At 39.9% G+C, this 18,990-nt stretch overlaps 3 protein-coding genes across 7 annotated transcripts in view; 2 read left to right on the forward strand and 1 right to left on the reverse strand.

The window, feature by feature from the left end:
* rhobtb4 (Rho related BTB domain containing 4) overlaps positions 1-8,623 on the forward strand; it is a 39,059-nt gene extending 30,436 nt beyond the window's left edge. For all 5 annotated transcript variants that reach the window (XM_006784105.3, XM_006784104.3, XM_006784103.3 and 2 more), the window contains 4 exons: positions 1,875-2,025; positions 2,317-2,405; positions 2,556-2,661; positions 3,177-8,623. In XM_006784105.3, the coding sequence (XP_006784168.1) occupies positions 1,875-2,025; positions 2,317-2,405; positions 2,556-2,661; positions 3,177-3,355 (525 nt within the window). In that variant the 3' untranslated portion in view covers positions 3,356-8,623. The remainder of the gene's footprint in view (positions 1-1,874; positions 2,026-2,316; positions 2,406-2,555; positions 2,662-3,176) is intronic.
* Positions 1-13,369, reverse strand: part of nol6 (nucleolar protein 6 (RNA-associated)) — an 82,294-nt gene extending 68,925 nt beyond the window's left edge. The window contains exon 1 of the mRNA XM_006784109.2: positions 13,310-13,369. The gene's annotated coding sequence lies outside the window, so the exon portion shown is untranslated. The remainder of the gene's footprint in view (positions 1-13,309) is intronic.
* Positions 13,370-15,471: 2,102 nt separating this feature from the next.
* Positions 15,472-18,990, forward strand: part of si:dkey-40c11.2 (uncharacterized) — a 31,853-nt gene continuing 28,334 nt past the window's right edge. Inside the window, exon 1 of the mRNA XM_006784110.2 lies at positions 15,472-15,855. Within this exon, the coding sequence (XP_006784173.2) occupies positions 15,764-15,855 (92 nt within the window). The 5' untranslated portion in view covers positions 15,472-15,763. The remainder of the gene's footprint in view (positions 15,856-18,990) is intronic.

An 18,990-nucleotide genomic window follows, 5' to 3' on the forward strand; every position in this document is an offset into this window, starting at 1 on the left:
GCCCATGGCACACTTCCCTCTCTGTATTTTTGTGCTCACACATTTCGGTGTTCATGCTGCACTGCGATTGCACAGCTATTCTTGACTTGTGCAGAGCAGCATTACGTTGAGTCTCACAAAAAAAATGTGCTTAAAATCCCCATCACTTTTTGTGGCATTGGTTTTGGTATAACATTGGTACAATGATTTCATACATTAAGGATTTTCTTTTCTTTGTGAATTCAAAGGTGATCTGGGTGTAATTTTCTCTATTGTGTACTGTTCAAAAGGCACAAGTCAAAAGACACCTCTTGTGGTTTGCTGTGTCTGTGGATAGACCGCTGATTGTGTCATGGTACACCCATGGATTACTTACTAGGTGTGTGTCTGTGGTTTTGTGTTCACCCTGGGAGTGTGTATCCTGGTGGAGTATTACATGTTGAGAAAAGACTAGTCTATCAAGTGTGAGAGCCTCTGCAGCTCTGTCATACTTATTTAAAAAGAGAAAATACCAGCATAGACTCCTTTTTTTTTAACTGTGAGAAAAAAAATTCTCCCTTTTAACCCTTTTCTGTCACATTTATGGTGATGGTTATGCTGCACGCTGTTTTTTCCTGACTACCTTTTTGTATATAACAGGAAGAATAGGGTTGAAATTATGCCTGAATGTCTCATTTGCACTTTTATTTTTAGTCATTGCAGCTTTGCAAGTAATTGCAAATTTCACTAAACTTACAAATGAACAGTTATGATGGCAAGAGTAGAGCCGACAGATCGCACTCATACATTTTCGGAACCTGTGACTTTGTCCATCTATTAATTCTTCCTGATCCAGCAGGGAGGCCACCCATAGCTCTACGTTGTGTCTTTTTTTATCATAACGACAGGTCACACTAAGCTGACATTCTCCTAATTGGCTATAGGAGTGAAGGGTGGTGAGTGCCTCAGTGGGTACACTGAGGCAGAGTGCTCCTGAAGAGGTCAGGTTATCACTCTCATAATCCTTCCTCCTGTCCTTCCCAGGCTTAGACGGTCATCTAGTTTGTGGATTTGGTTATAGCCTTGCAATAATTAAGATGTTTTGCTTTTATGTGTTTGTTTACCACCCAAAAGTGGTGGAGAAGGAGCATGGTCAGGTCTAAGTGATGTTATGGCAGCATCAGTGCCAATATGGCTGAACATTTTACTTAAGAATTAGCTTAAGAAAAAGACTCCATATCCCAACTATAAGCATTAGCCTAAAGTATCTTGTTTTTTAGGCTGCTTTTTAAGTGTGAGAATCTGGAGTGCTATTTTTTCTCATTATTAGCTTAACTTGTTGATAACAGTTAGTAGATAAAATGTCATAGATTATTTTATCATTAGAACAGAGTGTGGCTAAATGAGATGAACTACATAGTATATCTCTTTGACGAACGCTGCCACAGTCTGTCTCATCTGTGTCAGTGTCTTAGTCTGCACATTGAGGCTAGGTTTGTGTTGTCCCTGTGCACCACATTGCACGGTTGCATGTATGTGGAGTTTATCTGGATTTAGCCCTGTTGCTTACATCACGAGCCAGATAGAGCCCTCATCTGAGCCAAGATCAAAGGGAATGCGAACAGTATGTCCTCTGCCCTTTACTCCCAGATACCTACAGCGCTGCTTTCATTGGTATTACTGAAACCTTACCCTTTACTAAACATTACAATCCACATGTCAGAATTTGCCAACATGTTTTTTTGTCGTAACACAAAAAATGTAAGTGCAGAAGACACATACAAATATGCAGTGTTTTTTGACATAAGGATTACTCATGTGAGCATATATCTAATGAAAATGAATGTCTGCAATGCATTTTTTATATCTCGTGTCTTGTTTTTGATATGTTTACCCTTTATATGATAAATTTCCAGGTCTCCATCCCTAACACCAGTACAGCCTGTATGCGAGGGGTGCTGGAGTTCCTGTACTGTGGCCTCCTGACACCTTGTCCTGGTCTGGAGCCCATGGAACTAATCGTCCTGGCCAACCGTCTCTGTTTGCCACGTCTCGTCGCCCTCACCGGTAGGAATCCTTTCTGTCATATTGAGAGCACAGGAAGGAATGTCCTCTCATTTAAATATCATGTTCTCACTTCATGTGGCAGAACGTGCGTTCGATAGTGTTTTATCACTTGCACTTTGCTCCTTTTATCAGTGACTCTGTAACATTTTTACGTATAGCCAATGTCCGTTTGCATCTAGTGCAGATTTAAAGACTAAGGATTTAGGACTGGGAGAAAAGATATCCATGTGCAAGTGCTGCATGCAAATGGGAAATACTGACGTGATTGTTTCCATTTTTATGCATTTTCAGAGCAGCACGCTGTGGATGAGCTTCTCCGACTGGCAGTGAAAGGAATTGACATTGATGGGCAGGTGTTGGCTTACCTTGAACTTGCACAGGTCTGTCCTTTAAATAACAAATTATTTAGAATTCATTAATGATGCTGAATTACTTTCATTTTCGCTAAAGGAGGAATCCATATTTTTATAGTGATGCTATTTTTTTCAGCTCTGTAACTCCTCATTTCTTCTCTGCTTCTCTTTTTGCAGTTCCACAACGCAAAGCAGCTATCAGCTTGGTGTCTCCATCACATCTGTACTAATTATAACAGCATCTGCCGCAAGTTTCCCAAAGATATGAAGGCCATGTCTCCAGGTAAAGAATAAACTGCCTCTCTCAAATCCCTTTTAGACACGTAGCTTTTCTCTCAGTGAAAAAAGTAGGGACCTTATTTTGCTTTGCAGTGCTGCAAGAATGTACATTTTCTGGGTTAAACACACTGCTAATGGACTGCAACACAGTGTGACTTGATCATCACAAACATTTGGTTGGAGTGGGAGGGCTGAAATATTTTTTGTCTGGATAAGCGCTGAGGCTGCATACCTACTGTTTTTTTGATGAAAAAAAAAACATTTTCAGTCAGTTATATCACAATTAAAATAATTTCTTTTTAAAAGGATTTGAATGCCAAACCAAAGTTTTGTGTTATTTCCGTACTGAATAAATGAACCAATTAAATTAAACACTGTCCGTTTATTCAGAAAAGGTGATCTCGTCCACTCTTTAATTCCATCAGCGCACATCTTGAAATGACACAGAGAGTTTTCATGTTGCTTTTTTTCTGCAGTGACTTTTCCTTTCATGCCTTTTTTTTGCTCTGCTCTCTGCAGAAAACCAGAGGCACTTTGAGAAGCAGCGCTGGCCACCCGTGTGGTTCCTGAAGGAAGAGGATCGCTACCTGCGCTCCCAGAAGGAACGTGAACGTGAAGAAGAGATCTTGCGCAAGCAACACACCAAAAGGGGCTGGTGTTTCTGGAGGCATCCATCCTCCTCTCCACATGTCTCTTAAAGCGCCCCAACCTGGAAAGTTACACCTTCCCATCCACCTCCACACATATAGAGGAGAATTACCCCGAACCCCTCTATTAGTGGATAAATGACCCTCAGAGCTAATATGCCTGGATGTCAGCATGTTTGGGGGAATGTATGTGCCTCTTTATAAGTGTGGGTGACCACACAAATGCATTTTGCTATCCTGTGTGACACATGTGGATTCAACTCATGGGTATGTGCATGGAGGTGTGATTGTATGTGTGCGGTATATTGTGATTGAGTGATGCTTCCAAGTTGAGTGCTTCCCAAACGCCCTGTTTGATAATGGCCTGAGGTTGCAGTGCAGCCCCTTTTGTCCCTCCAGAAGAGCTCGGTCCCTCCACCAGCACTCACAGTGTCTAAGCCGCGTGAGTGATTGGACTGGGAGCAAGGGCTCTCTATTTCTCTCAGTCTCCATCCTTCACATTGACCTTAATGACTATTACACATTGACCACTGCGGCTTCTCTTGGGGGAGCTTACCTCTGCCTTCACTTCTATACAGACTGTTAGCGTGCACACACAGACCTATGCCCATTTTTCACCCCCTTAAAAAAACCAGCACTGTATTCCCAGGAATTAACACTGACAATGTAATTATTATTCCAACATTGTTTTGTTTTGTTGTTTTTTTTAATGTTTGGCGCCTTCTAGGAAACTTTTATCAGGTGAAATGGCGCATAATACTTCCAGGAAGCTGATGATTGCCGTCACAACCACACGAGATGTGATTGTAAATCTAGAGCCGAGGTTTGCTGGCAAGGGGGAACTCTAAAACAATTAGTATGTTAAAATGCTCCTGTCAAGAGGATTGATCATAGCCTTCGGTGATCCTGAAATGGTGGTTCTTGGTGTTTATCACCCACCCGTGCACTTCCCAATCCTTTGCTGCGCATACCGAGCCACAAAAAAACAACAAAAACTAAACAAAAAGCTCAAAACCCTCAAATGACCACAGCAATGATAGGGGCAAAGAGGGCCAGCCTTACTTGATACCTCCACCATGGAGGAATGATGGATTCAGTATTAAACAACTGCGCTTGTAACGTCCACGACCACTATGTTACACTGAAGCACCTCAGCCAGCCTGCCTTTATACCCCTACACCACTAGGGGCAGCACTGCTCAGGGCCCTGACACTATCTTTCACACTAATGGATTTTAGGCCTGTGTCTTCTGCACTATACTTTCGTTTGATAAGATTGCCAGTATAACTTCAATCCTTGCAGTGTTAAAAAAAAACAAAACTTCAGCACCTGCAGTGTTATTAGTGCATTTATAACAAAATAACAACTATATATCACCTGATTTATTAATACCAAAGCTGTGATTCTTCTTCAATTTATTTCTGCCTCCTTCCTGCCTTTCTTTCTTTTTTATTTTTATTTTTCCGGTAGAAGGGATGTAAGAGAGAAGTGAAAGTGATTGTAGGAGAAGAAGAAGGCAGAAAAATATTTGAATCCTTTGGATGGGTGGTGTTTCTAATCTGTGGCGTCAGGAGAAAAACCGTCACTTCTGAACATTGCCTTCCGTTTCTGTTGCTCAATTTGAAAATGGTGCTGAAGACACAGAAAGACTCAAGAATCTGTGTATTTTTTTGTGTTTACCTGCAAAGAGAATGGAGAAATTTAAGGAGGGGTTTTAAATTTTGACATAGGAGCATTTTAACCCTTATTGTTTCTTTTTCCTTTACTAACAGTCTGTAAGAGGTCATAATAGGTCATTGATATTTAGATTGTGTGGTTTGTCTGATTTAACCCACAGCAGTTACAAACCTTTTTTTTTGCTGCTTTCTGATTTAAAAACAATGTGATCTACGTTGCTTCGTTAATCAAGATTGAATTAGGAGGCGTGATTGTTGTTTCAAGAAACTTTTCAGTATATTGCTGCGTATGAGAGCAAATCTGATTTTCCTGTTGAGGGTGCTAATTTTGTCGGGCTTTCGTACTGATTGTGGAGAAAAAAAAGAAAAAAGATGTGTTGATGAATTTCTATTAGCACGTTGTTCTATTTGTGGGTTTGCGCCCCTCAGCTTTACCCAGGCACTAGATAAATAGATTGTGTGAGACATCTGGTCTGTTCTACCGTGCAAAGTCATTGTCATGAGTCTCATGAGACTCAAGTGCAAACTGAGCTGTTTCATCTCCAGAAAGAGTGAAAGTGAGCATATTTCAGTCAGGATTACACATATCCTGAATAAATTCATAGATAGTTAAAAATATCCCAATGCATGGCTTTGAGAATTTAGAAAAGAGACCTGAAGAAGAGGAAAGACTGTTTTTGATTAACTTACAAGGTCTCTTTTAAGTTTCTCATAGAATCTTTTTGTCTTAATGGTGTTAATGGTTAGTATGTCCCCATTAAGCCTATCTTGGTCCAGGTGCCTTATAGATGGACAAAACTGGAAACTAAAGTGGGATTTTAGCAGCTTCTTAGTTTAAAGCTGCAGACTGGTTCTGCAGTCAGCGACATGAAGGACACTGTAGACAATGGCCATGATCGTAACTGTAAAATTTTCTGTGGTGATCCTTCATGCATCTTCAGCTATTATTCTTATTGAAGGATTTTTAAGACGATTGCCTGTGCAAAATCCTTTGGCCTTCTGTTTACTTCATGCAGACAAATGGCCTTTTAATTTTTTTTTTAGTATAGTACAATATGCTGGCCTTAGAGTAAGGTGTTTTCTCTGAATCGGGACTCACGTCATGGTTAAGTTTTTTTCCACTGACCAGATGACTGAGTGGTAGCAACAACACCAATTGCATTATAACTTCCAAACCACTGTTTTTGAGAAAGCAAAGCTTTTTATTAATTAGCGCTGGCTGGCCTGTGCGCTGGGAGGGTGCAACCACTTTTGGAGTGAAGTTAATTTCTGGCCTACCCTTGTCATTACAATGACATTTGAGTTGGAATGCACTTTTTCGTGTGTCTATACTATACCTCTTTTTTCTGCACTTAGCATGGATTGATCCTTGTGTAAGATTGTTTGTAAACCTGAAGATTGTAGCATGACTTTTCCACTCAAGTCTTTCAAATCCTCCACATCTCGGTGACGAGATGGACGACACAACTTCTTCAGCTTCTTTAAGGTCTTGTACGCATTGAACTCCACAGTAGCTCTTTTCCTCGCTATGTGGCTTTATGCACATGCCCTTTTGGCTAAATTAGCTCTGCACAGCTGAAGGTAGCATCCAGCTCTAAATGATACACTACACAGGTTAGCGTGATAAAATAATGCAGAGGATCTGTTCCTGTGGTGCAGTGTTACAGCTCTCCATGTGTGCTGTTACTGTAGTTACTAAACGTAATGAAGCTTGTTTCTGTCATTTTTTTTCTTTAATCTTAAAAAAAAGAAAGAGAGCAGTTGAAATCAAGGATTTCTAATCCAGTGTAAGAATATGATGCTAAACGGCTGAAAGCCAAGAATAATGTTTGGATTTAGTTTGCATGTAATGGCAGAGGAATTGTATAAGGCATGATGCATGTTTCAGCAGTTAGATATATGTTACATATACAGCAGTTTCTTAATTTTTGTTGTTGTCACCCTGTTTGGGGATCACAACGCTGAAGGTTGACAGGGTTGTGGGAAATGTATAAAATAGAAATCATAAAAAAACACTAATATTGATAACAGTAATTATATTTGAAAGCTAATTTGGGGTGACAGGGCATCGAGAAAGGGAGTATCAGGCCAGAGGCAGTTGAGAAACTCTGATTTTCAGAGAGGGAGTGATGGAGAGCCAAAACTCTAAGCTTTGTTCATTTTATTTAGCTCAACATTTGCCCAACACTGACTCCTACAGGCAAAAGTTATGTGTTGTCACACTGGCGGTAGAGTTCCTTTGTATTGTCGTGATCTCTCTATCTATCTCGATCACAGTGTATTTACTGTCACATTTTCCTCTGTTATTTGAGATGGAGCAGTTCTTCCCTCCTTGGAGACCTGATCTCCCTATTTTAATGTAACACTTGGTGATGGAGAGAACACTTTTTTGGGGGGGATTGGGGTTTTGTTGTTGTTGTTGTTGTTGTTGTTGTTGTTGTTTTTGGTGTCTGGTGTCTCTTTCCTCCTGTGCCTTTAGTGAATTTTCACTCTTTTAGCTCTGTTCAGGCTGACGGCACAGCACTTACAGCCTCCCAGGCACAAATTAAAGTCAGTTAAGCCAAGAAGTAACACACATGTGAACGCAGAAATAAATGTAGGTTGATATACAGCATCTCAGAGCTTATGTGGAGTGGCCTATGTTTCTTTAATGTTATTATTCAGGCAAAAAGTAGTTACTGTCTATTGGAGTCAATTCTTCCAGTGATTACATACAGAGCTTTTCAAGTTCTCTAAGTGACGTCATCAAAAGCTACACAGCGGATGGCATAAATAAACCAAGAAACCCAGCAAACCAGCAATTTAGAGTAACGTTTCCTTTTCAGGTGCCTGCACATTGTATTATGTAGCTGACTATTACGTGTCTGATGAGTATGCTGTCCATATATATACACACCAGTTTTTATTGATCCAAATCGAAATATCATTTAATTTTCCATTTCTCTACTTAATCTTTGTCTTTAAGACAAATTCTGTAGTACACTCTATTGCTTCCACTATTTCAGTATCCTTTTATTTGGGGAACTGCATCTGTGAATGATTGATTGGATTGAAGGCAGATATTAGCTGTGACATCTATATTATTCTGCATTATGCTTTAATGAAAGTAGGTACTCTCCAAAGTACAATAAAGTGTTGTAAATTTAATACACGTCCCAGCTGGACATAACCTGTCATCTTCTAACTACTCATCACACTGTATCTCTTCATTAGATTCATGTATAAGAAAAGAGAGGTGTTCATATAGAGAGACATGGTGTGATTAACCCCCTGGTCTATACTGTAACTTGTGGATCATATATACTGTATAGTATTGTTATGCATTTTTGTTTCCATCGACTCAAACGACTTAATAACATGTACTGCGTACGTTATTGTGTTTATTACAATAAAAGTCAAAAGAAAGAGCACACCACACTCACAAACTATTAAGGGCTTTCAAATTTTTTTTACAACAATCAGAATGTTTTGCTGCTTTTGCAAAAAATGTTTTGAAATGAAAATTTTGTAATATTTTTGAACCACTGTGATTTGTATAAAAAATAAATTCAAAAAGAAATGTAGAGAAAAGTTTTTTTTTTTCTTTTTTGCCATTTCAGTATTTTAATGTTTGACATGACTTTTATTAAAACTATTAATCTTTTGCTGTTTCCTGGAATCGACGTCATTGTGGGTCTTTCTTTTTTTAGTTTGTTTGTTCTCATGATAAAGCTCGGTGGATTTCCAACATAAAGAGGATTTCTTTTCTATTAAGAGTCTGTAATAACAGGACTGACAGAGAGATAGTGTATTGTGATTTTCCCAAAAACCATATCTTCAGAGAATTGTTCCAGAAAGAGAAAATGTCCAGTTAGTGGCAGTTCTCTAGGTAAAAACAAATTTGTCACCCATAACTCTTTATGTCAGAAGTCAGAGGACAATGGACAGGCTGCTTTGAACTGATAGGAAGGAATTATAATTATAATTATAACCAAGTTCCACAGAAAAGCATCTCTGAACACAAAACATATGATGGGCTATGGCAGCAGAAGCCCACACCCAGTGCCAATCCTTTCAGCTAAGAGCTGCTACAGTTTGCACCTGCTCACTAAAACTGGACAATAGCAGTTTATTAAAATGTTGCCTGGTGTGAGTTTCAGTTTCTGCAATGACATTCAGGACAGCAGCTTGACCTTCAGCTAGCAGACACACAGCGCGACAAGCTGCACACAAACCGTTTGCGTGTTTCCAACACTTTTTGAATATATGCCGCAAATGGAGGTTCAGCTCCGAACCAACAAGGTAAAAATAAACTGGCTGGTACCACTATAACTGAAGCCTTTATTTAAACAGTGAGAGTTGTCCTCAAATGAGAATGAGTGATAAAAAAAAAAACCCATATCATTCGAAAACAAACTGATGACTATTTTAAATTAAAGTTTTTTAAATTGATTATTTTTTGATTACCATTTTTTTAAATTATTACAATCATCGGTTTCAAGGAGGAATACGTCATAGTGCTCATAGTATTAACTAATCTGATGCCCAGTGTATTATTAAATACATAAATAGTGCTGGGGCTGGAGTAACACGGTTATCCACTTTTCTGTGATGTGATGTTCCCATTGTAAAGCTTTATTTTGAGGAAGCAGAGTTTCCAAGTGTTCAGACCTTTCCTGCCTGTATTTTAAAAACCAATGCGCTATGATATAGATATATGACCACTAGAATAAATTCTAGGAATTTTGCATGATTAAATTTGAAAAAGCAAAACAAAACAAACCTTAAATCGTTCTCTCACCTTTTCTATATTATTTTTGGCTTTGTTTGAACGTCAGTTTGGTGCACATGTGCCACCTAGTGGAAAGAAATAAATGCACAGGTTTAATAGAAGAAGACACAATACCTCGAAAAGAAACAGGTATGTGTTAAAAAGAAGTCAACCGAAAAGCAATAAAATTGTTTTGTGTCTCGAATGAGACTTTATAAACTTTACTTTATAAACTTTATAATCAAGAAAAAAAGATGTGGCTGCTGTCTGGAGTTTCTGGCACAATCTTCCATGTGTCGGCTGATCCCAGCTCTTTCTGAATCAAGGCCTCTATGATAAAACAGCTAAATTTAGTCCAATAAATATCCTAAATTCTGTCCAACATCCAATCATTATCTTAAGTCTTTTTGTGTCTTTAACGTGTTCAATGAAAGAAAGACTGAATCAGCAGTTGTCATTAAGCGGACCCCTGAACAAGCATCATCAAGATCAAGATGATGCGAGCTGAGGTTTTTAATAACGTCTGGTTAGAGATCACAGTAAGCCACAGAAACTCGAGGCTGCCACAGAAACGCGTTTAGCGATGTGGCTGATGATCTTTAACTTTCGTGACAAGAGGACGCGGTGATTGCAGGGAGCGAAATTTCCACGTCCATTTGCAATCCCGATCTGTGCCTGCGTGAGTGCGTGCAAGTCACAATCACAGCCTTTTAAAACTCACCAGTCAAGCTGTCTACCAACAAATTTTAACAGCCAATGACGTGTATCAGTTCTCCTTTCATCTTCTTATAAAACGAAGGAACTTATGAGCTTTTTGTAGCAGCAACCTCAACCTCCACGGTCACCAGCATCACTCTGAACACTGATTACAGACCTTTATGCCATGTCAGCTGTGGGCTGTGTTCATATTTCCCACAAACTTTGCCCCTGCTTTTGCACCACAGCATCACTGAGCACTACTTTAGAGTCACAGACGTGTGCTGACATCACCACATCTGGCTCTCATTTCCTTGGCTTCTCTTGCAGCAGATAAGATGAGATGTATTTAATAGCACAATGCCTTGTTGTGCAGCGGAGAAGAGCACAAACTGATTGACTTGGGTCTTCACCTCAACTGCTAGTGGACCAAAGGTTAAAATCTTCACTTTTATAAACTGATCATATGCATATGCAAACTGTGTCTAAAGTTTGCAGCCAAGTGACTTCACTTTTTCAATCTTTTGTTGACCGCTTGTCAACTTCTTTGAGACATGTTGCTGCTAATATGTTTCACGAAAAAGTAAAATGCGTCAGTGGAAACATTTGATATGTTTTTATGTTCTATTGTGAATCAAATGTGGGTGTTGGGGCTTTTAAGCTTTTAAATATTCAATGACACACTTACATTATTATCTCACTTACATTATATTATGATTTTATTTTTTTTTAATGCAGAAAACCTTTACTACCAAATGTACTTAATTTACTTACAATGATTGAGTGATGGCACATTCCTTATTTCGCCCTCCTCAGAGTATGTTTCATGTATATTTATATATCTAGTTCTCCCCAAGGTCTGCTTCTTAGACAAAACTCCCACCCCCTCCCAAATTCCTAAACACATCTTCAAATCAGGGCCTCTCAAAGCAAATTTCATGAAACCCATATCATTCTCACACTGTTGATGAACTTAAGAGCTATTTTATTTCGGCAAGCAGTCATGGAAATCAATTTTAAACACAAACGTATGGTCCCTATATGGTCCTGCAAAGCCCTGTCATTTGTTTAGGCTTGACGTCCAAAAGTCATAAGCCACTATTGATTCTTTAGATTTTTTTCCCAAAATGTTTGTTTTGATGATCTATGCATCATCCAAAGAGAGAAAAGACACCTGACTCAAGGGATGAACCAGTTCTGTGTCCAGATAGCAGACAACTTGGCAAACAACCACTGTGAAATTGTATCTTTGGGCATTTTGTTAGTAGCAACTTGACACAAAGACACCTCAGCTTCAGAGAAATAAAACCGCATTTTTGCACTAACAGGGTGATTCACAAAGACCTATTAGCCAGAAATTTGGGCTATCTTGGTAAATGAGGACAACAGAAGAAGTAGCAGCCCTAATAAATATATATATGTACAGCAGATGAACAGTTTCCACAGTAGACATCTTGCATCTAACCCTTCAGTTCAATCATCTGCTGTTCACTGAAGTATGGTCAGTGAAATGGTCTCACTGGAAGGATGTGTGTCAAGAAGCCATTCTTGGGGATTTTTGAAGAAGCCATTCTTCATTAACATCAGCCTGGAGAACTATTCCCAAACACTTCTCAAAGAAACTACACGAGAGCTCAGAGTTCAAGTGAAAAATAAAAGTGGTCATATCAAACATTGACTTTCAAGCTTGTTAGAATTGTATCAATTCTGTTTTTCTTCATATATACCATATTTTCATGTATGCATAGACGCGTTTTATTAAATTGCTGCATTGCAAAATTAAAAGAAATAAGCTGTGGTACATGATTTTTGCACAGTGCTGTATTTCAGTTAAGTAAGGTAATGTTGAACCGATGAAGAAGTCTGAATCTTATTCCTAGTGAGACAAAGTAAAGAGAAAATAGCAGGTCAATATGGAAAATCGCTTGTTTTAAGCCTTTGCAAAAGTGACAATGTGATTTAGAACTGAACAAAACACGTGCATGGACATTTAGATTCATGCACACGTTGGTGTTCACACTGAAGCCCAGGGGAAAGATATCTCAAGGTTGTTGTGAAGGCGCATAGTTGAGTAGTGACCTCAGCTTGAAGCCCAAAGAGAAGACATCCAGATTCACAGAACACGTGCCGAGCTCTGGCTCTACTATTCTCGCTTTTTCTCAGACAAACGACAAGTGCATTTGCTGAAAACACTCCATCTTTTCTTTTGTTTCCAACTTCTACCTGGCTCAGTCCTTTACTTAGCTCGTAAAACTCGCCAGGCACCTGAATCAACCTCACTTATCTTTTAATGTTACACCATGTTGGAGTTCAGCTTTTAGATATATGCATGTGCCTCACTGACATATCACTTAGTATGACCTGTGTAACTTTTACTCAGTTCCACTCATCACTGCAATTCGTGAGCCTCACCTATGTTCACCTCAGTATCAAAAATGAGCAAAACTGAAATGAAATACTGAAATGATCATTGCTACTGCAAGAAGAGGTGAGACAGAGATTCTAAACTGTCGTGGATCCGCTGTAATAATAAAAATAATAAGTGCCTGATGAACACTTATCAGACAACCTTTGAAGATGTGAAACATTTGTCAGAGAAGAAGACAAACTTCTTGGACGACTTTGCATGAACAAGCTTAATACACTTAATGATTTGCATAGAAAATAGGATCATATTCAGCAAGGTCTGACTTGTATGAAATATAGTGCAAAGGGAAGTTAAAAGGTTGGAGACATGCCTGCAGCTCTTATTGTATAAAAGTACATTTACAACACAAGGCTGTATTTATGACATGAACAGACGATTTAAAATCATTGCAAGTGTACAGACACTAATAATCTGGCAGCACGCTATCGCACATGAGTGGGCATGCAGGTCCTTACCTCTAAAAGTCTTCCGTCACCGCTAATGCGAAACATGTTACTCCTGAAGTGTAGAAAAAACGGGTGGAAAAAAGCTCAAGCTGTGACCTCTTAACTCCAAATGCATCTCTGACCTTTTCACACCGTCCATCGGGTCGAAGGACACATAAACCTGCCACGCAAGCCTTGATGCACTCCAGGAGAGATTTGAAGCTATCCATGGCTACGTGTAATGAACTCTTCCATTTATAATTGCATAACACAGAAAGCAAAACAAATGTCTGCCACTAAAAAGCAGAGTCACTGATTTTTGCAAAAGAAAGAGACACATCCATGAGTGGATTCTGAATTAAAGACTAATGTAAGAAACTCATAGAGGATGTTTTTGTGACTGGGCCACTCAGCACTTTGTCACTCACACTTAAACTATTAGTTTAAGGAAACCAGTGGGTCTAAACTTTGTCAGGAAAGCAGGAAACTGAACAAAAGGTCTGTCACAACTGGATAAGAAGTTTCAGTAAAAGAAGAGAAAATCCCCATTAGCTGTTACGCACACACACACACACATACACATGCAAATCCCCACTGGACATAGAATCATCTCCAACAACAGCTGCCTCCGCACCCAAGCAGAGGAAATGCCAAGGTTTTCTGAACTGGAGCATAACAGCATTGCAGTTCACATCCACACTGAAGAGTTGAAAGGCTGGACGGGCAGGAGAGCCTCTAATAGCAGGAAGTTGTAACAATAATAGTGGTCTAGGGATGTCACGGCCCCTGTCCTTGTGTCATGCAAATTCTAGCCAAAAAAGCTGAGTTTGAGTGTGCTGCTTGCTGTGGGCTTACCAGACGCAGGGTTTGTAGGTAGATCATTTCAAAAAAAGTGACAGAGTGACATTTCACAGTTAAAAAGTATCATATCTAATGTGTATCAGTACTTCAGCGTTTATTCAAATGATGGCAACATCACAAAGCTATTCTCTATCAAACACGTGTGCAGTCGTCTCTCATCTATATGCTTAAAGTTATAGACCTATTAGCTGCTTCTCTGACTGTAAAGCAAAGTTTATACCCCAAGAGGAGATGAAAATGGAAACATTTTGCCTTACAAGGAAGTTTTTTCATCAGTGATAGCAGTGACTGTGTCAGTTCATATTCTCAAAAGGATTACTCAGCCATTCCAGGTCTAACCTTAGCAGTGAATAACACTGCAAAGCATATTAAATGTTGGGGGGGGGGGGGGGGGGGGGGGGGGAATGGCACAAAGTTGAAATTTATGTGGTCATACCTAACCTGAGCCTGACACATCAGAACATAAAAACCTGTGACTTTTATCCTCTGCATCTGTCCTGGATTACTTAAGAATGACTGCTAAGTAAATTAAAGAGCTCAGGAACATTCCCATAATCCAAGATCTTAAACTCCTGTGCGACTGACCCAAAGGCAAATACCACTGTGTGAGTGTGTGTGCGTGCACATCCATTTGTGTGTTTGCATGTTAAGAGGGAGTGCCTTAGAGTTCACAGCCTGTGTAAGTGTGCATGTGGGAGCCTGTGCATGAATGCATGGCAGTGTGTGTATTTACGAGCTCGTGGACAGTTCATGTGTGTATGTGAGTGTGTGCGTCCCTGCTTGAGCCGCAGCTGAACAGGCCCCCAGCAGCTAAATACTGAAACAGTCTCCTCTCCCTTTGTGTGTGTGTGTAATGCACAGACTGCTTCACACTTGGCTCCCATGAAATTGCTCCTTCTTTGGCTTATTGAGAGTTTGCCTTCACTGTAAAACGCTTCTGCGGAGTTTACCAAGGACCAGAGGTGTCCGATTCACAAGAATCAGAGACAAAGAGAGAGTGACAGATCCAAGGCTGCTGCACTCCCCCATAGCCCCTCTAAACATCAGAAATTCCCATTGTGTTTCGTTTTTGTTCCAATTTTTGCTATCAAAAACATTATAGTGAGGGAGAAAAGACAATTAGAACAAAATAATTATATTTATTGAATTGCCTCAAGTTGTGGTCCATCAGTTAAGTAATAAATTTTGTCAAGTTACCCAGTTATTAACTTGGGAAATGAAAACGTCTTTGTTTCGCGAACAGTGCAGCTCAGTGGCCGTGTTCCTCTGCTGCACACTTTTTCTTCCAAGTGACCAGCTAGTGAAGTCATTAGGCTTTCCACTCTCTTAACAGGAGGTGGGGCGCTCCCCATAAAAACGTATTCTTAACCAGCTGCACAAAGACCGTGTGCAGTCCCAGTCTCCTCCACGCTGTGAGTGCGCAGCGGCTGCACGGATCGCTCCTTTTGGACCTAAAAGGGCCACATTGAATGAACCTGGACACATTTGCTGCAGTTTTCTCTCGGCCGAACCCCAGTTTTCTGCTGCGACTGTTCTCCAGAAAATACTCTAATCCCCACCCCGAGACGCATCGGGACCCGTGAACAGAGAAGCTGCGGGAGTGGTCTGGAAACTTTTGCCACAATGAGCAAGCGAACGGTCAACCTTGATACCTACAGCCTGTCGCTGTTCACGGCCAAAGAGGACATCCTCAACCCCCGTTCTTCCACGAGCTGGTAACACATATTGCTTTTACACAAATCTGCATCTGCCAGCCACACCTGAGTTTATCCTTTTTCATAAGAGCAGACCGAGCTCCGACTTTGTTGTTCTGTTAGCGTTTATATTTTTTATAACGCGGTCAGAAATTCAAGTAAAGTTCGCAACTTTAATCAAACTTTCATGCTCTCCATCTTGTTTTCCATGCGCGTAAGATGGAAAACAGCCTCTTGCGTAAGAAGAGGGCAGATTTAAGCTAATCCAGTGACGGATATGGAGGTGGCCAACACAGAGATAGCTCACAGCCTGCTATGTATTTGCAAGTTCTGTGCACGCAGGGTGGTTTATTGCCAAAGGGATGCACTCACTTTTAATTGCCGTTCATTACGCACGCCAGGCTGCTGGTGTGGCTCGGTGCGCGGCACCTGGATCTCCGTGACTTTGCTATTCTCCCCCTGGAATTGTGAGGCTTTGCCGGATCGTCTTTCTGCAGATGTGCTGATCCCTGACATGGGCTGTCTTTCAGGCAGAGGCCTCTTAATTTGAAAGGCAGCACTGCATGCATGAGTAACTCCATATGAGCAACGAGACTTATTAATGTAGAGCAATAGCGAAGATGACTAACAAAGTTTTAGGAGAAATCTTACTGGCCGGGGGGTGTAGCTAGATGAAGAACCAATATTCAACCTAAATTCACAGTTTAGAAAAGTGTGATTTAATCAGTTGTTTTTAATGTCAGATCTAGTTTTTAGATTATTTAACAGACTAATGAACAAAGAAAGAAATACATTTATTAGGTTCTAAGAATGCTGGACTGAGATCATGCCCATGTAACCTGAGCATCTGACACTTGACTCATTCAGTGTTTTTGCCATAGGGTTTGGCTGATCTGTCACTATGGTGATCTACCCTTCTTTTACAAACAGTGTCAGTCTTATTGTGTACTCCCCTTCCTCTTTTTTTTTTTTTTTAATTTCATGCACATTGTGTGTGTGCTTGTGCGTTTTGTAATCCTCTGATATGAGCATGTTGTTGCAGGCTATACTCAGTAAAGTTAAAATTAAATACATGCAAATTTACCCCTCTCTTGCTTTACATCCACTCACTTTGATGAAGAAAAAAAAATCCAAGGCCCCAGCTCGAGCATGTGCCCAAGTGGAAGTAGAGGACAGACTTGGTCCATCCCTGCTTCATCTCCCTCTGCCTCAAACATCTCTCCCCCGCCCACTTTCTTCCTACATTCTTCCTGGCTTCAATTTGGAACTAACAACGCCACTCAGGAAATGAGTTTCAGAGCGCTTTGAGTTAACCATGACAAGCTGAAATCTGACAGCTTCACGAATGGAGTGGAAACACTTTTCCCCATCCAGAGCATAACTTGCTCAGTTTCCACTCTTTCTTAATTTTGGCAAACCTCTCAAAGTTTCCATGTTCAGAATAACTTTTTGTCCCATGGTAACTGCTACATGCTGACACTTCACTGAACCAGCAGTTCCTCATTTGAGGGCATTTTTCCCACAGCATCGCTGAATAACAAAATCTTGATTGGGTCTCTGCCAACCAGGTGCCGAAAACAATTCTACAAACATGTACGGATGCATATGCCTGTGATTACAACAGAGGATAAATAGAAAAAAGAAAGAAAGAAAAGGACATTCCTAAGCATTCATTTAACCCATTTTCAAAGGATAAATAATTCTGCTGTGACTGAATAGCGAGGTGGGAGGGGAACATGATGATGTCATGATTCCCACTGTCAAACTATTGAGCCCATCCTTGTGCATGTGTAACCATCTGTGAAATTTCAATGTGTATGTGAGCTTTCACGTCAGTATATTTGTTTCTGGATGGGCATATACTTCCTGCAGAGACTACTTGAGTTAAGGCGTCAAGAAGTTTTTGCGGAGGCTTGTTGTGCTGAATGATCCCGCCCCACTGTATGGCCTTGCGATCCTCGTGTGTATTATCTAATGACCTTGTGTCCTGAATGGGAAACAGACCCTTTGTGGGCGAGACTCTGAAGAAAAGACGGGCAATTTCAATGCATCCATCATTCAGACTTCTCTGTTCAACAGACAGCCTTGGAGGTCTGTGCTTAGTCTCCTGGACCACTCAAGACTACCAATTGTGTTACTTAGAAGCTGTGTTTGCATGTGTTTTAAAAGGAAGAAATAAAAGAAAATAGTTCAGATCTATTTTTACAATACAACAGTGCAATCTTATGAATTGTAAGAAGTCCTAATTTACATAACTAACCTTTGCTTTTCATGTTGTACAACACAGAGTTGTTGTTCTAGCACCTCGGAATGCAAAATGCAGGAGGTAAAATAATGTTTATGCTTTTGTTTCAGCCACGCAAATCATGTAAGATAGGAATTCATATGAAGTTGTGGAGGGTTTTCATCAGAAAAAGTGTGGGCTATATCTAGACATCTGTGGCCCTGGGCAAGATTAACACATTGTTGTTGTTGTTTTTATCAACATTATTCTTGCAGATCACACTTAATTCTCTTGCAGGGGATGACTGCAGCTAGGTAGTGACACATAAAGTAAACACCTGAGTTCATTGTAGTAGTTGTTTTTTATGTTTTTATCTGTTATGGAAAATACATTGAATTTTCATGTAATTAAATGTGCTGCATAAATAGCATTGAGAGTGACATAGTAACTGAGTCATTGTGCTTAGAGCATTCAGCAGTCAGTCTTGGCTGATTCTTGATTGTTTTTCTATTTATAGATAATCCAATATTTACATTCATTAAAGAGATATTTGTCATTAAGGTGGTATGGAATTGTTCCTAAGTTGCTATAAAAAAATTCCCTCTTTGGTTTGAAATGACTTATTGTTGAGTGATGTAATACCTTCATTTGTGATCTGCTTTTTGGCAGAAGTGTAACAGCCAGGCGATCTGTCATCAAATGTTAATGGTCACAGAATTACAGGTGTTAGGTTTCAGCATTGTTGCTTTGAAATACAAATTCGCCACAAGTGACGTTTATTATTTAAAGGCATCCAGTTTCGTTAGGAAAACTTCCCAAATTGTAATTGGCGTGCTGTTTTTGCTGCTTGTAAATTGTTAAATGAATATTACGTATTGTTACATTAATCATTTTCTTTGTATTGCTACTTTGGGGCAGTATGTAGTAGTAGG

This window comes from Neolamprologus brichardi, chromosome 12 (assembly GCF_056152115.1).
Source record: "Neolamprologus brichardi isolate AB-2024 chromosome 12, ASM5615211v1, whole genome shotgun sequence".
Taxonomy (NCBI): Eukaryota; Metazoa; Chordata; class Actinopteri; order Cichliformes; family Cichlidae; genus Neolamprologus; species Neolamprologus brichardi.